Source organism: Macrosteles quadrilineatus, unplaced genomic scaffold, assembly GCF_028750875.1.
Source record: "Macrosteles quadrilineatus isolate MER2022 unplaced genomic scaffold, UCM_ALF_1.0 Scaffold_8__2_contigs__length_117827958, whole genome shotgun sequence".
In the NCBI taxonomy this organism is placed as follows: Eukaryota; Metazoa; Arthropoda; class Insecta; order Hemiptera; family Cicadellidae; genus Macrosteles; species Macrosteles quadrilineatus.
This window is the reverse complement of record NW_026542601.1, coordinates 60,086,489-60,101,922: the sequence shown is the minus strand read 5'-3', so window position 1 is coordinate 60,101,922 and position 15,434 is coordinate 60,086,489. Positions and strand designations below refer to the sequence as shown.

General features: G+C 35.1%; 1 protein-coding gene across 4 annotated transcripts in view; it reads right to left on the bottom strand.

Annotated features, from left to right (window-relative positions):
- LOC128999402 (RB1-inducible coiled-coil protein 1) overlaps nucleotides 1–15,434 on the bottom strand; it is a 50,140-nt gene that overhangs the window by 23,551 nt on the left and 11,155 nt on the right. For all 4 annotated transcript variants that reach the window (XM_054425894.1, XM_054425897.1, XM_054425896.1 and 1 more), the window contains exons 2-11: nucleotides 11,639–11,802; nucleotides 11,072–11,292; nucleotides 10,311–10,475; nucleotides 9,863–9,989; nucleotides 8,810–9,020; nucleotides 7,321–7,491; nucleotides 6,707–6,891; nucleotides 6,280–6,466; nucleotides 1,853–2,032; nucleotides 1,469–1,615 (exon numbers count right to left, since the gene is read on the bottom strand). In XM_054425894.1, coding sequence (XP_054281869.1) covers nucleotides 1,469–1,615; nucleotides 1,853–2,032; nucleotides 6,280–6,466; nucleotides 6,707–6,891; nucleotides 7,321–7,491; nucleotides 8,810–9,020; nucleotides 9,863–9,989; nucleotides 10,311–10,475; nucleotides 11,072–11,292; nucleotides 11,639–11,706 — 1,662 coding nt within the window. In that variant the 5' untranslated portion in view covers nucleotides 11,707–11,802. The remainder of the gene's footprint in view (nucleotides 1–1,468; nucleotides 1,616–1,852; nucleotides 2,033–6,279; nucleotides 6,467–6,706; nucleotides 6,892–7,320; nucleotides 7,492–8,809; nucleotides 9,021–9,862; nucleotides 9,990–10,310; nucleotides 10,476–11,071; nucleotides 11,293–11,638; nucleotides 11,803–15,434) is intronic.

Sequence of the window (15,434 nt, the reverse complement as noted above, 5' to 3'; positions counted from 1 at the left end):
GTGTGCCACTATTGGGATCTCAGTAACTAATGATTTTACAACAAACTTTAAATGGGGAACATTCCCTTAATGGCCGCCATTTTCCAATATGGCGGTCAACTTTGAAATTTCTTATGGAACACCCTATATGTTATCATGTTTTTAGGATAGAACATGCAATTTAAACACTTTTTTATTCTTGACATTTTTTTCGATAAACCCACTCGTTTAGGAGTTACAGCCTATGGAACAATGACTTCCGGTGTACATTTTACATCATATAGCTCCTAAACAAGTAGGTTTATAGCGAAAATGCGAAGAGTAAATAAGTCAAATAAGTCTTAAAATTGCATCCACATTCCATAAAGACCATAAAATACACTGTTTTCCACTTTTCAAATTTGCCACCATTTTGGAAAATGGCTGCCATTTTTTAAATAATAGAATTAATATTTTTAACGATTTTTATGGTCTTTATGGAATGTGGATGCAATTTTAAGACTTATTTGACTTGGGATGTTCCATAAGAAATTTCAAAATTGACCGCCATATTGGAAAATGGCGGCTATTTACACAAATTTTATTTAATTATTTTTGAACCTCTTTAAAAACAAGGGAATGTTCCCATTTAAAGTTTGCTGTAAAATCATTAGTTACTGAGATCCCAATGGTCCCACACTTCATCCCACACTTAAAAAAAAACACCCTGTATTTTTTTACCTTATGGATCAGCTGAAGCATTTGCATAAGCTATCCCATGGATAAAACATACTCCCTAAATAGCTTTCTTAACCTTATGGATCAGCTGAAGACAATTTTTTTGTTGTGTCCGGTGCACTATGGTTCACTGGTTGTCTATTTGTAGAGGTCGTGTTTTGTTAACAATTTGTTTCTTTTTATTTCAGTCATTTAAAACCTTGTTTGACCAAATAAAACAATCTAATCATAAAATATAACTCGTTCCCTGGTTATAAAACCAAAAAGTACATCACAAATCATGAAATTAACCCTAAAATAATACAAATAAAATGTTGTCCACACAAGCGATCAATATCACATGTCAGTAAGGACTAGCGGGAGTCCAGACAAGGCCGATTCGAATGAGCGAGAGTCTCCTGTACTACTATTTTTTAAATCTTAATATGAGCTATAATTACAACATTTATGTTAGGGCCTACCTGGGGGATTACCAGTTGTTTAAGAACAATATTTTTAAGCTTGGGTATGGGAAGGATTTTTTCTATAGTTATCTGACAAAGCGTTGTTTCTTGCACTGATTAACACGCAAAGTAGCTGATTCATGCATTTACTTACTTTCCTGTACTCATTTTACTTCCCTACACTGCAATATTTCAACCAAACAACACAAAATTGTGTGCATGTATTAGGAATTTCATTAGCAAATTAAAAATCAGTACAAAAACATATACGTACATCTTATGAGCATTCACCTAAGAAAAACAAAATATCTCAAACATAATAAACTTACCAATCTTTCAACTTCCTTAGGTTTCATAGGATTTGTTATTGATCTTGAAGCAAAAAACTGAGTAATGGCATTGAGGTCTGGCATAGACACTGTCAAGGCATAATCTGCTACTTTCTCTTTTAACAGTTCTAAATCTTCTATGGTAATCTGAAAAAAAGGTTAATGATTTTAAAATATTTTTTTACATTAATGTATGAACACTAGTGTTTGACATGATGAAGACACTGACAAACTTATATAAATTCAAAGTATATCTCTATTTGACTTTTAATATTTGTATTAACTATTTTATCTTATTTGAATTTGTTTGTCGGTCCCTTGGTGTTTGAAAATATGCAAGTTCTGTTGTATTGTTATTTATTAATTTATATATTTCAATCTCACCTTGGGCAGTTTAGTGTCAAAAGACTCGGGGGCTTGAGTGGCGAAGGGAGGTGGGCTGTCCTCTAGTCCTGGAAACAGTGTGTTGAGCATGTGGCCGTCAAACTGAGACTGAAAGTTCTGTCTGCGGGCCACTTCCTCAGAGTGGACTGCACACAGCTGACAGGCGAGGTCGTTGGCCCACTGTAACACAACGGCTCATCACAACAGCTAGCCAAACACTGCATCAATACTGGTACCAAAAATATTACTGCATTGTGTACCTTCACTGTTAATGAAGACAATCAACAATTTAATCAATAGATTTTTAACTTTAATGCTGCTATTTATTCTACTTAAAAAACTCTTTGAACCAAATTAATAAAAGTTGAATCTAACTTTAGAAAAACAAGTATATCAAGTCCTTAAATTATATAATAACAAGATACAAGAAAATGTACAACCCATTTTATTCAACTATTTTAACTGAATGAAAAATATATAAACACAAACATAAACATTAGAAACAATAACATAAACTATGTGTGTTAAGAAATCATATGTTGATGACAACTCCTTATTAATCCTCCCCCTCAAATTTACACGGCCGAATGTGGTTAATGTGCCTTCTCCAAACCTGCCCATTGTCCATCTCGATTTGATAATGCACCAATCCTTCTCTCCTTCTTACGTTTCCAAATTTCCACTTTCCGTCTTTTCCGAAATTACGCACCTGAACCCTGTCCCCCACCCGAAACTCTCTTTTGATTTTAGTACATCCGTCGGGCATTTCTGTGTGATCTTGGGGTTTCTTCATAAGATCCAGCCTTGTCCTTATTCGTCTCCCAAACATAAGTTCATATGCCGAGGACCCTGTAGCATTTGTGGCATTTCTTAGTGACATTAGGATGTGATTTATTTTGAAGTGCAAATCTCCTCCATCATTCTCCATTGCTATTAACTGTTTCTTTACAGTCTGAACAAATCTCTCTGCCTGTCCGTTGGTTGCAGGGTGATAGGGGGCAGAGAATTTGTGTGTGACGCCACAAGCTTGTAGAAATTGGTTGAAAATAGATGATGTGAAGTTAGGGCCATTGTCAGAGACTAACGTGAACGGGTAACCAAAGGTGGAGAAGAGTTTTCTGAGCTGTTGAATGCACCAATTAGATGTTGTAGTTTTGGTTGGTATGACTTCAACCCACTTTGAATAGGCATCAACGATAACAAAAAGGTATTGCCCATAAATTGGACCTGCAAAGTCGATGTGTATTCGTTGCCAAGGTCCTGATGGAACCAGCCAAGGATGGACATCTACTTTTTCAGGAAGATTCTGCTTCAAACAGCATGGACGACAAGACTTTGCTAGATCTTCTATGTTACGGTCAATGTGTCTCCAGTAACAAAAACTTCTTGCAAGATTTTTCATTTTCACAACTCCTAAGTGTCCTAGATGAAGTTCATTGAGTACTTTTCCTTGTAGGGTTCAGGTGCGTAATTTCGGAAAAGACGGAAAGTGGAAATTTGGAAACGTAAGAAGGAGAGAAGGATTGGTGCATTATCAAATCGAGATGGACAATGGGCAGGTTTGGAGAAGGCACATTAACCACATTCGGCCGTGTAAATTTGAGGGGGAGGATTAATAAGGAGTTGTCATCAACATATGATTTCTTAACACACATGGTTTATGTTATTGTTTCTAATGTTTATGTTTGTGTTTATATATTTTGAGGTTGTGTCTCCTGATGACTTTCAAAACACTTTCTAGCCTTGTTAGGGCCTCAGACTCAGTCGAACCTTGAATAATAATATCGTCAAAAAAACACTGAACACCATCAATTCCAGAAAGTATTTTGTCCATAAACCCTTGCCATAGAGCCGGAGCCGTCTTGATTCCGAACATGAGTCGATTTACCTTATATTGTCCTTTATGTGTACTGATTGTTTGAAGTAGCGCACTTTCTTGGTCCATTGCCATGTGTAAATAAGCGTTACTAATGTCTAGTGTACAAAAGTACTTACCACCACTCATTTTTGCAAAAATGTCCTCTATACGTGGAATAGAGTATTTGATGTCCTTAATTTGTTTATTTAAGGTCACTTTGAAATCTGCACATATTCTGATCTTGCCGCTGGGTTTCACGACTGGAACAATTGGAGTTCCCCAATTTTTTTTGTTCGACCTTCGAGATGATTCCTATTTTTTCCAATCTGTCCAGTTCTTCTTCAACTTTAGGTCTTAAAGCATATGGCACTAAACGAGGTTTCATGTAAACCGGTTTGGCATCTTCAAGTAGTTGTATATGACCTTCTACCTCAGGAATAACACCAATATTTTGATCAAATACATCCTTGTAATTCTCAATCAGTCTATCGATATCTGCATGCATGTGGGAACTTGTAATACTCCTAAGGTCAGCCCAATCTAGTTTAACTTCCCTTATCCAATCACGTCCAAAGATAGGATCGACATTCCGGTTGATCACGTATAGTTTACCAATGAAATCGTGATTTTTGTACGTGCATTTCACAAATACATATCCAACAGGCTCGAAAACCTCCCCAGTATAAGTACGAAGTTCCACTTTCGTTTTGTGAATGGATTTGTTCAATCCTAGATTCATGTAATCCTTGTAAGATATGGTGCTCAATGCGGCTCCAGTATCTAGTTCCATTGTAATTTCATTTCCCTCAATGTTCACCTTCAAATTAAACTTATCTGAGTTTTTTGAAGTTATTAAGTTCATTTCATAAGACTCATCTTCTTCAACTAAGACATCAGCTTGACATGTGTTTCCCAAGTTCTTAAATTTTGCCATGGAATTCTCGCTCAGACACACTCGAGCGATGTGACCCATCTTTCCACATTTTCTACACCAGTGTTCAGTAAATTTACATTTGTTAGCTTTATGCTTTTCGTCACCGCATCTGTAACACTTCCCCTTAAGTGATTGGAATGTGAATGAACTGTTGTTGTGTCCTGTACATTTAGTTCTCATTTCACTGTTTGTATTGAATTGTTTATTAGTAGGCTTTGAGATCACTTGATTGATTTCGGCTTTATTTTGTGAAGATGTAATCATTGTATTTTCAGTTTTAGATAGTTCCATTATCTTAGCAGTATTTATGACTTCCTGGAAGGTCTTGTCTGATTCTACTTGTAGTAGTTTCGTTCTTATCTCAGCGTCTCGCAATCCCCTAATGAACTGTAAACGTAGCATAGTTTCAGCTGTAGATTTTCCACAAGAACATTTGAATTCACAAGGAGTTACAAGTTTCTTTAGTTCAACTGTAAAATCTGTAACGGATTCACCTACCATTTGCTCTCGTACTATAAAATTATGTTGCCGTGCCCAAACGCTTGGTTGAGGATCCAAGTATTGCTTTAGTAAAGCTATAAGGTCATCATAATCTTTCTGAAGTGGCGTTTCAGGTGTACAAATGTTGTAGAGCTTTTGATGTAACGTAGGAGGTAGGGCATTAAGTAGGGTGAATGTCTTTGTAGTTTCGTCTGATATGTGTTTCAGGTGCATAAATACTTCAAGTCTTTTTGTAAAATTGTCAAAAGATTCATCTTCACTGTAAGGTACAAATGAAATATGGAATGTTGAAGCTGTATTGCCAGTAGAGTTGCTTGCATTACCATTGATTTCTTGAGTTGAATTCGAAAGTGAAATAGGTTTCAACTGCCTCAACATAATCTTCAACTTAATGAATACTTCTTCAATGTCCATCTTGTAATTTACTTCTTCATCCAGGTCTGTGTCGTTTATTATTAGTTCTATGTTCTCTTGTACTTCAAGAAATTTAGTCCATGTTGAGTCCAGAAGTTCTAGACGTTCGTCAACTTGCCCAGGATCAATTTCGTGATTGTTCAGCTTGTTTGTTAATTTAGTAAATTGTGCCTTGATTGATTTTCTAATCCTTTTGTAACTTGTAATGCCAGTTGACTCCATTTTGGGTTTCCTCGTCGCCAGTTATCAAGTCCTTAAATTATATAATAACAAGATACAAGAAAATGTACAACCCATTTTATTCAACTATTTTAACTGAATGAAAAATATATAAACACAAACATAAACATTAGAAACAATAACATAAACCATGTGTGTTAAGAAATCATATGTTGATGACAACTCCTTATTAAAGTATGTAAGTGAGCCTGTATAGAAAGTCATTTAATTATAGTTACAGTATCATGTCAGAGCCTAAATTTAATTCATCATAATAATCACTCAAAACTAGCTGAATTGGGATTGTGCTTGTATGTGTCGTCTCATCAGTGTCATATTTGACGAGGTTCTAATAACAAATTTTGAAATTATAGTGAATGAAACCTACAACAATCTAACAAAAACAAACTTTAAAATTTCACCCTCTTATTGATGCATTGCTGCTTGTACACATACTAATTCATTATAGCTTACATCTATACTGTTACTGTAGTCACTTACCATGAGGAAGGCGTGAGAGAATGTCCTCCGTCTGACCACCTCCGCCACAGCTGTCAGGTAGAGGTGGGGAATGTTGTGCGTCTGCTGCAGGATGGTCAGCTGTTCCTTTAACACCTTCAGACTGTTCATGTACATCTGAGTCCGTTCAAACACATGAGCAATCTCCGTCTCTACTCCATTAACCCACCTGAAACACAAGTTGATCAGTCATACTTGTTTTTACTTGTACGAAATGGGTTGACAGTAGGAACTAGGTTAAATATTATTTCAGTCACAGCTATTTGTGTTGTTCTGTACTATCTATTACGATTTTCAAGTTTTCAAGGAATTTTCGAATAACTAACAACTTAAGGTACTTTTAACATCTTATGACACCTGTACTGTCTAATGTCTATTATCTGCAATACTATATTGTGACTGGACCTACTTCATTCTCATGTAGATGTTCTGTATGAGCTCAGTCTTGGCCGCCACTATGCGTCGCCGGATGTCTCGTATCTTCCTGTGGTTGGTCTGCATCACCAGCAACTGGCGACGGTGACTGGCGCACAGGTCTGGCAGTATACTGGCGTCACCTAGGTTGCTGGCGCGGGTAGAGTTCTGCTGCAAAGCCTGCAACCAAATGGAACTTTAGCTACCTATAAAAGCTAAATAACCGTTGATTTGTTGATACTGAAAGTAGGCTTGATCTATATTGACCACTCCACTTTTATTTCCTGTTCCTACAAGATATATTTTCTCCCTTAGATTTTGTTACTATGACAGTTGAATTATGAATTGACATAAAAGATGATATAGTTTTATATTTGTCTCCTGGAAATGATCAGGATTTGTGCCTAAAGTCTAAGTCTCATAATCTCTTAACCTTTTGACAACCAGTCTCACATTAATTAACCATTAAAACCAGTCAATTTGCATTACTTATCCTGTACCCTACAACCAAAATTGAAGTGATTGAAATTGTATAATTTTCTCTCATTACAACTTTCTAATTCACGCCAATGCTGTACTTCACCCTAAATCTTATTTCATGCTAAATACCTGAGCCAAGTCGCCCTGCTCCTGAACACAGCTGCGTATCTCCCTCAGTAGTCGCTCCAGCCCAGAGAACCTCTCTGACAGTCCACCGATGTTGCGCATGTTCTCATCCTGTGACTGTGTCACCGCGTGACTCAACAATGCTTGCAGTGAACTCACTATATCTTCGTTGTGCTAAAACATTAACCAAGCTTTGCTTGAGCAAATATTAAGTGATTAATTTAATAAGCACTGAGTTTACCTGTTGAAAATGCATAAAATAATAGTCTACTAGATTTTTTAACTTCAGCATCAAATTATCTAGGCCTTCTTAAGAAGAATATTTTCACAACATGTAGTTTCCAAACAAAAAACAAAATAATTACCAAAACAAAAGAACCAGTGTATGATTTAATTCAGTGCATTTTTTGCATTTAAAAATTCCAGCAGCAAACAGATTTTTATTGTACGGATTTGGGTAGTAATTGGTAACTCAAATTATATTACGGCTTCTTTTACCAAATTCTAATTTTAATCATAGTCATCACCATATAAATTACAAGGCACTTCTAGCAACGAATGATACGAGTTTGATTTATTTTCTTTTGTTTGATGTCTTAATTTAAGCATTACTAAGTAAGACTGGAACTTAATGGTCTACATTCCTTTCTCTGAACCAGTGTTTCCCAACCAGTGTGCCGGTAGGCCTCTGTAGGTGTGCCGCGAAATTTGAAGTAGTTAAAAAACTTTTGATGTCGTAATAGAGGTGCTTTAAGTGCGGTTGCGCGTTCATGAGAACACAATCTTTTGTGTAGAATTACTTGTCAGTGTTGAATCCATGTTTCCAATTTTGAAAAGTCTGCGTCTGTTTGAAGGAAATATAAAAAAGTACTTCTCATCCCTTGATATTTCGAACATTATTGCCACCGGGACTGATGTACGAATGATATGATAGGTTCCGTACCTTTTTATTCCGTGTCCAGTCCTTAAAATAGTCAAGGGTGACTAGTTTCGGGTCATAAATAACCCATTTTCAAACCCATGTCATCAAATTGATTGGTCCATAAATCTGATAGAAGCCTTCGTTATAAGATTCAAATACACGTCATCTTGTTAATTAAGCATAAAGTTCAACATTAAAAATTACATTCAACATTAAACATAAAGTTCACACATTTTTAATACAAAATACATTTAATGAAGGTAGCCAGCCACATTTATAAGGAACACACTGACGCAGGTAGCACGGCGGACACGACTGTGGTCATGATATTTTTGTCACAATATTTTTGTAGAAAAGTGTGCCGTGACTACAAACGTGTTCTAGTTAGTGTGCCCTGAACGGAAAAAGGTTGGGAAACACTGCTCTGAACACTAGATCAACATTTTTTCAACAATTGCTTTAAAACTGTTATTCTTGAATGTTTCATACAGTTTCAAAAACAACCACACAATGAGTAAAGTAGGTCTGAAAGCTAATGCAGTATCAAGGATATTATGTGTGTTATTTCACCTGTTGTATGCCCTTGGAGCACATCTGAGAGAGCTTGTGGAAGCTGTCGTTGGAGTTGCGGAGGTGTAGCCAGTCCAGCAGTGACACGTTGTTCTTGCGTTGAGACAGTTCCTGACAACTGCTTACGTTGGCCAGAGGGTCCTGCACTGCTAGATCTACCAGGGAAGGCATCAGAGGGATGGTGGCTAGCGTCTGCGCTACTTCCCCCACTCTGCAACAAGAGTTTAGGCAATAACACCTGACCGCAGACCAATCAAGATATAGATAATCTAAACTTCACATGGGCTGTTTTTACCAATCCAAGGCAAATTTTGCCTAGAAACCCTCCAATCGGCTGTCTCCGATGAGACAGAGGACCTGAAATGTACGAGTTTGATTTTATTGAGAACATACTGTCTCAAAATAAATCTTTGTTATTAGAGAGACTGCCAATTAAACCAAGATGGTTTACTTCCCATCATAGCATAAGTTATGAGTAAAATATGATAAGTTATTCAAAGTTTCATAACTTTTTATTTTTTAGTAAGCCAACAAAAAAATAACTTAAAAAAATAACAAAAAATATAAAAAATATTTTTTTATAAATGTAACCAGCAGCAACATTGGCCTAGATTGCTTAATAAAATAATAAACATAGCTACTAAAGACATAAATAGAAATTAAAATTGTAATGAAAAATCATGTTAGTAAAATAAAAATTATAAATAGTTTTTTACTCTCTTTTTATTATACTTACATAGAAGGAGTCAAATTAAATTATTAGATTATAGACATTATATTATATACACCTAAAGCTTTAATGCAATTAAAATCAGTAGATTAGAAAGTTTGTAATGGCCGGTTTTATCTTTAGTTCTAGATATATAATTTATCTTTATAATTTATCTAGATATAAGGTTTTATCTTTAGTTCTAAATGTAATAACAAAGAATAAAGTGTTTAAATGTATGAATCGCTCATTGTTTTAAACAGTTAAACTGTAGAAATAAAATATAATAATGCTTCATTGTACGTTGATCTAAACATAGAAAATGAGTAACAATAAACACGTACGTCTCTGATAGCTGATAGTAGTGTTGTTTGCTCTCTAAAAACTCTTGAAAGTAGCTGACAAAATTATCCATGTTGGCTTTCACAGTTGGGATCGTGTCGTCCATGTTGGCGATGACTGCAGCATATCCTTAACATTGAGAAATATAAATAAATACAAAACGTCATGATAAAAAGTCCCACTAAACAAGTAAAACAGATAAGTAAAACCAATACTAATCTATACACATTGTAATGTCGGTCTGTTTGTTGTTTGATTGTGAAAAACCACAGGATCTATTTACCTGAAATTGTAGATGAATGTTGGCCAAAGTTTATGTCACAAAATTAAGGGTTTTTCGATTCTAATCCATGTCACTTCAAGGTTGAAAATCATACACTTCAGATTACAAAATTGATAAATAGAAATTCAGTAACTAATGTGAGGATAGAGAAGGTCTACTGTACCCACCTTGATGCATGAGATGTTGTTCGTGCACCAGACGTTCGCAAGCTCTCATCTCATCCCGAGCCATCTCACAGAACCTCTGCGCCAGATGAGATCGGACCACCACAGTGTTGATGGTGTCAGGCAACACTAGGCTGGTGTCTACCTCTGCCTTCATGTCTGGGTGTTCTGTACACACATAAAAAGGTCAGCAACCATTGCCTCAATATTCGTTTGTTAAAAAGAGCCTAAACATTGTAAGTTGCAGTTTCAATCCTGAGAAAAATCTGTGCCTTTTTCATGGTTTGAAACTGGGCCCAGATGTCTTGATCTTTGGGCTTTTAATTGTCTTAGCCCAGATGATCTTTGAAAAAAAAAGCTACACTGATCATCTCACTCCATTCTTGGCTTTCCTTGCATTTTTGAATCAAGCTCAAAATATGCACATAGAGATGTGTGCTATTGTCTTAATTATAATCTTATGTCATTATTCAATTTTGTATATAGTAAGCATGGATTTTTGTGTTTTAATGTTATTCAAAATAAATTATTAAAAGTTAGTACCTATTATCATTAGAGAAAAATGTCCTGCAAAAAGGTAAAATCTTTCTAGATGGTGTGAAATAGAGGATGCAAAAGCTCTGTTCCAAAGGGGGAATAACGTTAGTGAAATTAAGAAAAATAATAATTCTCAAACGGTCTTTCAGTCTTTTTTTCAAACTTCAAAATTTGATCATTATTTTTGTAACTGCCCTAGTTTCTATCAATTCTTCCACAAAATATACCTGGTCCTGCATCAAACGAGAGAAGCTCCTGCGGTGCCTCAGGACTGGGGTGGTGGTAGAACTGCTTGTTGTATAAGAAGATCGGGTTGGTGTCAGTGCCTGCGGAGAAGTGGCACACTCGCTGGTTGGGCGGCAACGTGATCCCCCCACTCACGAGCAGTACTTGCATGTCAACGGGGATCTTGTGCTCCTTCGCTATGTGTTCTTGAAGGACGGACACACTGTCAACATAGCATGAGAAGGTGTGGTACAAGTCAATACAGCACTAACAATTGTCCTCTAAAGCATAAAGCTTTATGCCAGAAAAATGCCAAACAATTTATGCACAGCAAAATATGATATTGATTTATAGGCCTGCTTGATTAACTAATTATAATTAACTTGCATAATAAGTACAATTTTTCAGGACAACATACAATTTTTTCTAATAGTTTTTTTTAGTTGCAAGATTTTTAATTTAATATGCTACTATTGTTTTTCAATTTTCAATTAATTCAGCTGTTTTTTTACTATTGAGCATTGGATGTCTACTGCTATAATGGCACAACATTATATAAAACTACTCACAGTTCCATCCCCAAGTTGATATCGAAGGTCATCATGGTCCCAACGTCGACGTTGAACATGTACAACATGTTGACTACTGTCGTGAGCGCAGGGTCCCGCAATACCGTTACTGTTAGGCTTGTGTCACTCCATGCTGCTCACGCCCTTTGCCCCAGTGTCTGGCACTATCAACAAAAAAATACAAATTTCAACGTGTTTGCAAATGTATATTATCAATAACTAGCTCATTGTAATGTAAAAATACCCCCGCCGCAGCAAACCTGCAGACTAAGCGAATTTCCTTATGTCTGATTGGATTTACACTAAAATGTCTACTTAAAAATTTAACATTTATTTCCTATTTAAATAGAATTATTTTAACAGGTACTTAGGTTTGCTGCATCAGGGAGGGTAAAACTTTTTTTTGTAAAATGTTAATAGTTAGTAAGAAATAAAAACATTTTCCAAATTTGATCAAAATATGTTCATAAACAAGCAAACTACAACAGTTTACTCATTCTCCATAAGAATAACATGGGAATTTAAAATTTACATTTTTTTGGAATTTTCTCCGTAACCATTAGGCGCATAGTAACACTTCAATATACTAAATTATTTGTTTTTTTAAGCTCTACAAAATGGTTTGAAAAGATTTTGCAAAATTTTATTTTTTTTGGGTCAAAAATGGGAAAAACCTATTTTTACCCCATAAAACCCCCCGTAAACCCCCGTTCCCATAGTCCGATCATGCTGGTTCGCGAACTCGTTCGAGTTTATCCCGCCTTACACCTTCAAACCAAATTTTAACAAAATCGGACAAAAATTACTCAAGTTATCGTGCGGATGGACACATATATATATATATATATCTCTATATATAGATATATAAAAATTTGAACGAATGGTGTTTTTGGCCTCTGGGGACATCAAAATGAAAAAGTAAATCGGTCCCGGGCCTAGGTCTTACCATGAGACCTACGGTAATAGCTACTTCCCTATAGGGAAATTCGCTAAAAACTAGTTATTCTTTACTTTTTTCTACTTGTTTTTTCGTTCTGGTTAATGACACTTTACCCATTATTTTTTATTTTTGTACTTTTCCAGTCCTTAACATCAGAAAACTATTCTTAAAACAATCATAACCTTTTCAAAATTTAAAAAAAGCAAAATTTTCTCTGACTCGCTACATACATATGACACCAGATCTAGAGCACACATAGGCATTTCCGTTCCTAAATTGAACAATAAAGCACAGCTTCTTACCCCTCACTATCTAGCACACATTATACAGTAGAACCTCAATTACTCGAACCTTGATATCTCGAATTCCTCAATATCTCGATTTTTTACAAATCCCCTTGAAATCCACATTAATCATAATGTTAAAAGTACCTTTATAAGTCGAAGTTTCTAAATATTTAACCTCAATAAGTCGAATTTTAACAACTTTTGAACAGTAACATTCTACCTCTGTAACTCGAATTTTCCCGTCATCGAGCCTCAGTAACTCGAAGTTTACCTTTTTAAGTCGAAGTTCGCACGAATGTGCCTCAATAATTCGAAGTTTTGCCTGAACAGTGCAAGTCAGTTGTCTTTTGATTCCTGTCGAGACGTGCAAATCCAACTTCCTGTGTTTGCTTCCTGATGTGTCTGTTTGGCTAGGTACTGTAGTCAGTAGTCTGCCAGTTGTTGATATAGTTTTTACGTTGCATTTTGTTTAGTATTTTAATCACACTAGTGCAGTACTGTATTTTCCCTTTAAATACTCTCTACATACTTTTTGTATGTACAGTATTGTGGCTATTCAGTATTTTTCTTGTTACAGTAGCTTGTTTTTACAGTATATATAAAGAGTTTGACTAACGTTTGCTTTAAACAGACATTATACACAGAAAATTTAGTTTCGTGTATGGATGATTTAATGTACGGTATACTGTATTATTGTTTTGTATTTTGTACAGTATTTAAACTATTTTTTTTTATTTAACATGTTTTTATTTTTATGTAATTTAGGCTATCAAACTTATTGCCAAATAATAAATACAGTACCGGTAGGCCTACTTTATGTGCATTAAAACTGTTTTATTTTGCTTCAAAAGTTGCTCTTCAGTACGTATAAATACAGTTTGAGTTCAATTTATAAAGGTTTAACATGTTAAAGTCGAGTTATAAAGGCCGTGACGTAACATCACTGTCAGACCCCAACACCTCAGTATCTCGAACTTTTCATATGGAACCTTCATAACTCGAACCTCTTTAACTTGAAAAACTTGATAACTCGAATTTTTATCATAACCCCTTCAGATTCGAGATATTGAGGTCCTACTGTATGCACTAATCTCCCTATACAGATAAGAGAGTGGGAGGGAGACAGTGCCACAGTTTTCAGCACAAAGATCGAGCGTTGGCTTCTCGGACCGAGCGATGATGCTGCCGAAGAGCTCATCAGATCCCAGTACAGGATATAAGAAAGTCAATAACAGTTCCAAAACTAAATTAGGCCAAAAAAATGCAAATTAATTCAGTACTGTCACCCTCATTCAAGTATTCTTAGTTTATTACATATATTGTGGACCTGTTCAACTCAATCTATAGTATTTGTTCATGTTCAATTTAGTCTTTTTTTTACCAACGTTAAAGCAAAAAAAAAAGATTTTTTTACTTCTTTTTTATTTTAATTATTTGTTTATCTTGTTATTTTGTCCGTGAAGTGGTGAGCGACAAAGAAGACTCTCCCACACGCAGATGTACAGTCTTTGTGAGGATTTTTTCCCCTTTGTACATTTGTTTTAAATTTATGGGGTAACCACGTAAACAAGGTCCTACGAAAAAGAACCTCGTGACATTATTTAATTGTTTATCGAGTTGAAATAAACTGTATAATATTCACAAAGATCCAAACTATGCCCTGGATGAACTGAAACTGGATAAACAAAATAATTTTGAAAATCCATAAATTGGGTTTTTCACATGTGATTTTAGATTCTTAATAATAATTAAAAATTAATTTATCCTCATCCATTGCAAGCTTTGATATGTTAAGAGCACAAAAAGCACACAATCATTGGAAACAAATTAGTTTTAGAGTGTTGAGAGCTTGTACCGTAGAGGTATGTTTAGAAACATTTAGCATGTTTAGCCGCCAACTTGAATTGACCTGGTAGAACCCTCTTAACACATTATTGAAGTGAGTTTTTAATGTCATGAACTTGCAAGTTATTTTTTGTCTAAGTGGGAGTTAAAATTTTTTAGTTTAACCTCCTCCATACTTTTGCTCACAATGAATAGGACATAGGCTAATATATATTCAGGCCTACTAAAACCAGATAACTGAACTAACTATTAACTACTTTCAATGTAAGAAAGCTATTCAGATCACAATAGGTTTTATTTGGCTTTGATATTAGTAAAAAAAATATTACCCATACTAACACTTTAAAACTAACCAATGAGGTAATTCTGTGACTATGATGACCTGATACAATTATTTTACATTAGAAATTGATCACAACCAACTAATCCATGAAACAAATATATATTACAATACAAAAAGGCAAAGCACACAGTACTTAACCTTGGCATATTTGATAAGAATATCATGCAAAACAATGATGATTAGGTTAAATGTAGTAGGAAGTACAAATATGCAACAAATCTTTTTCACTGGATTAAATTTACTGCAATACAGCAGAGGTGTTTGGTTCTCAAATATAGGTTTATGTAAATTACAATAGAAATAGATTCACATGTAAAAACTGAAAAATGATATGTGTAGAGGTCTACTGAATATATATTATAAAACCTCATATTACTGTGC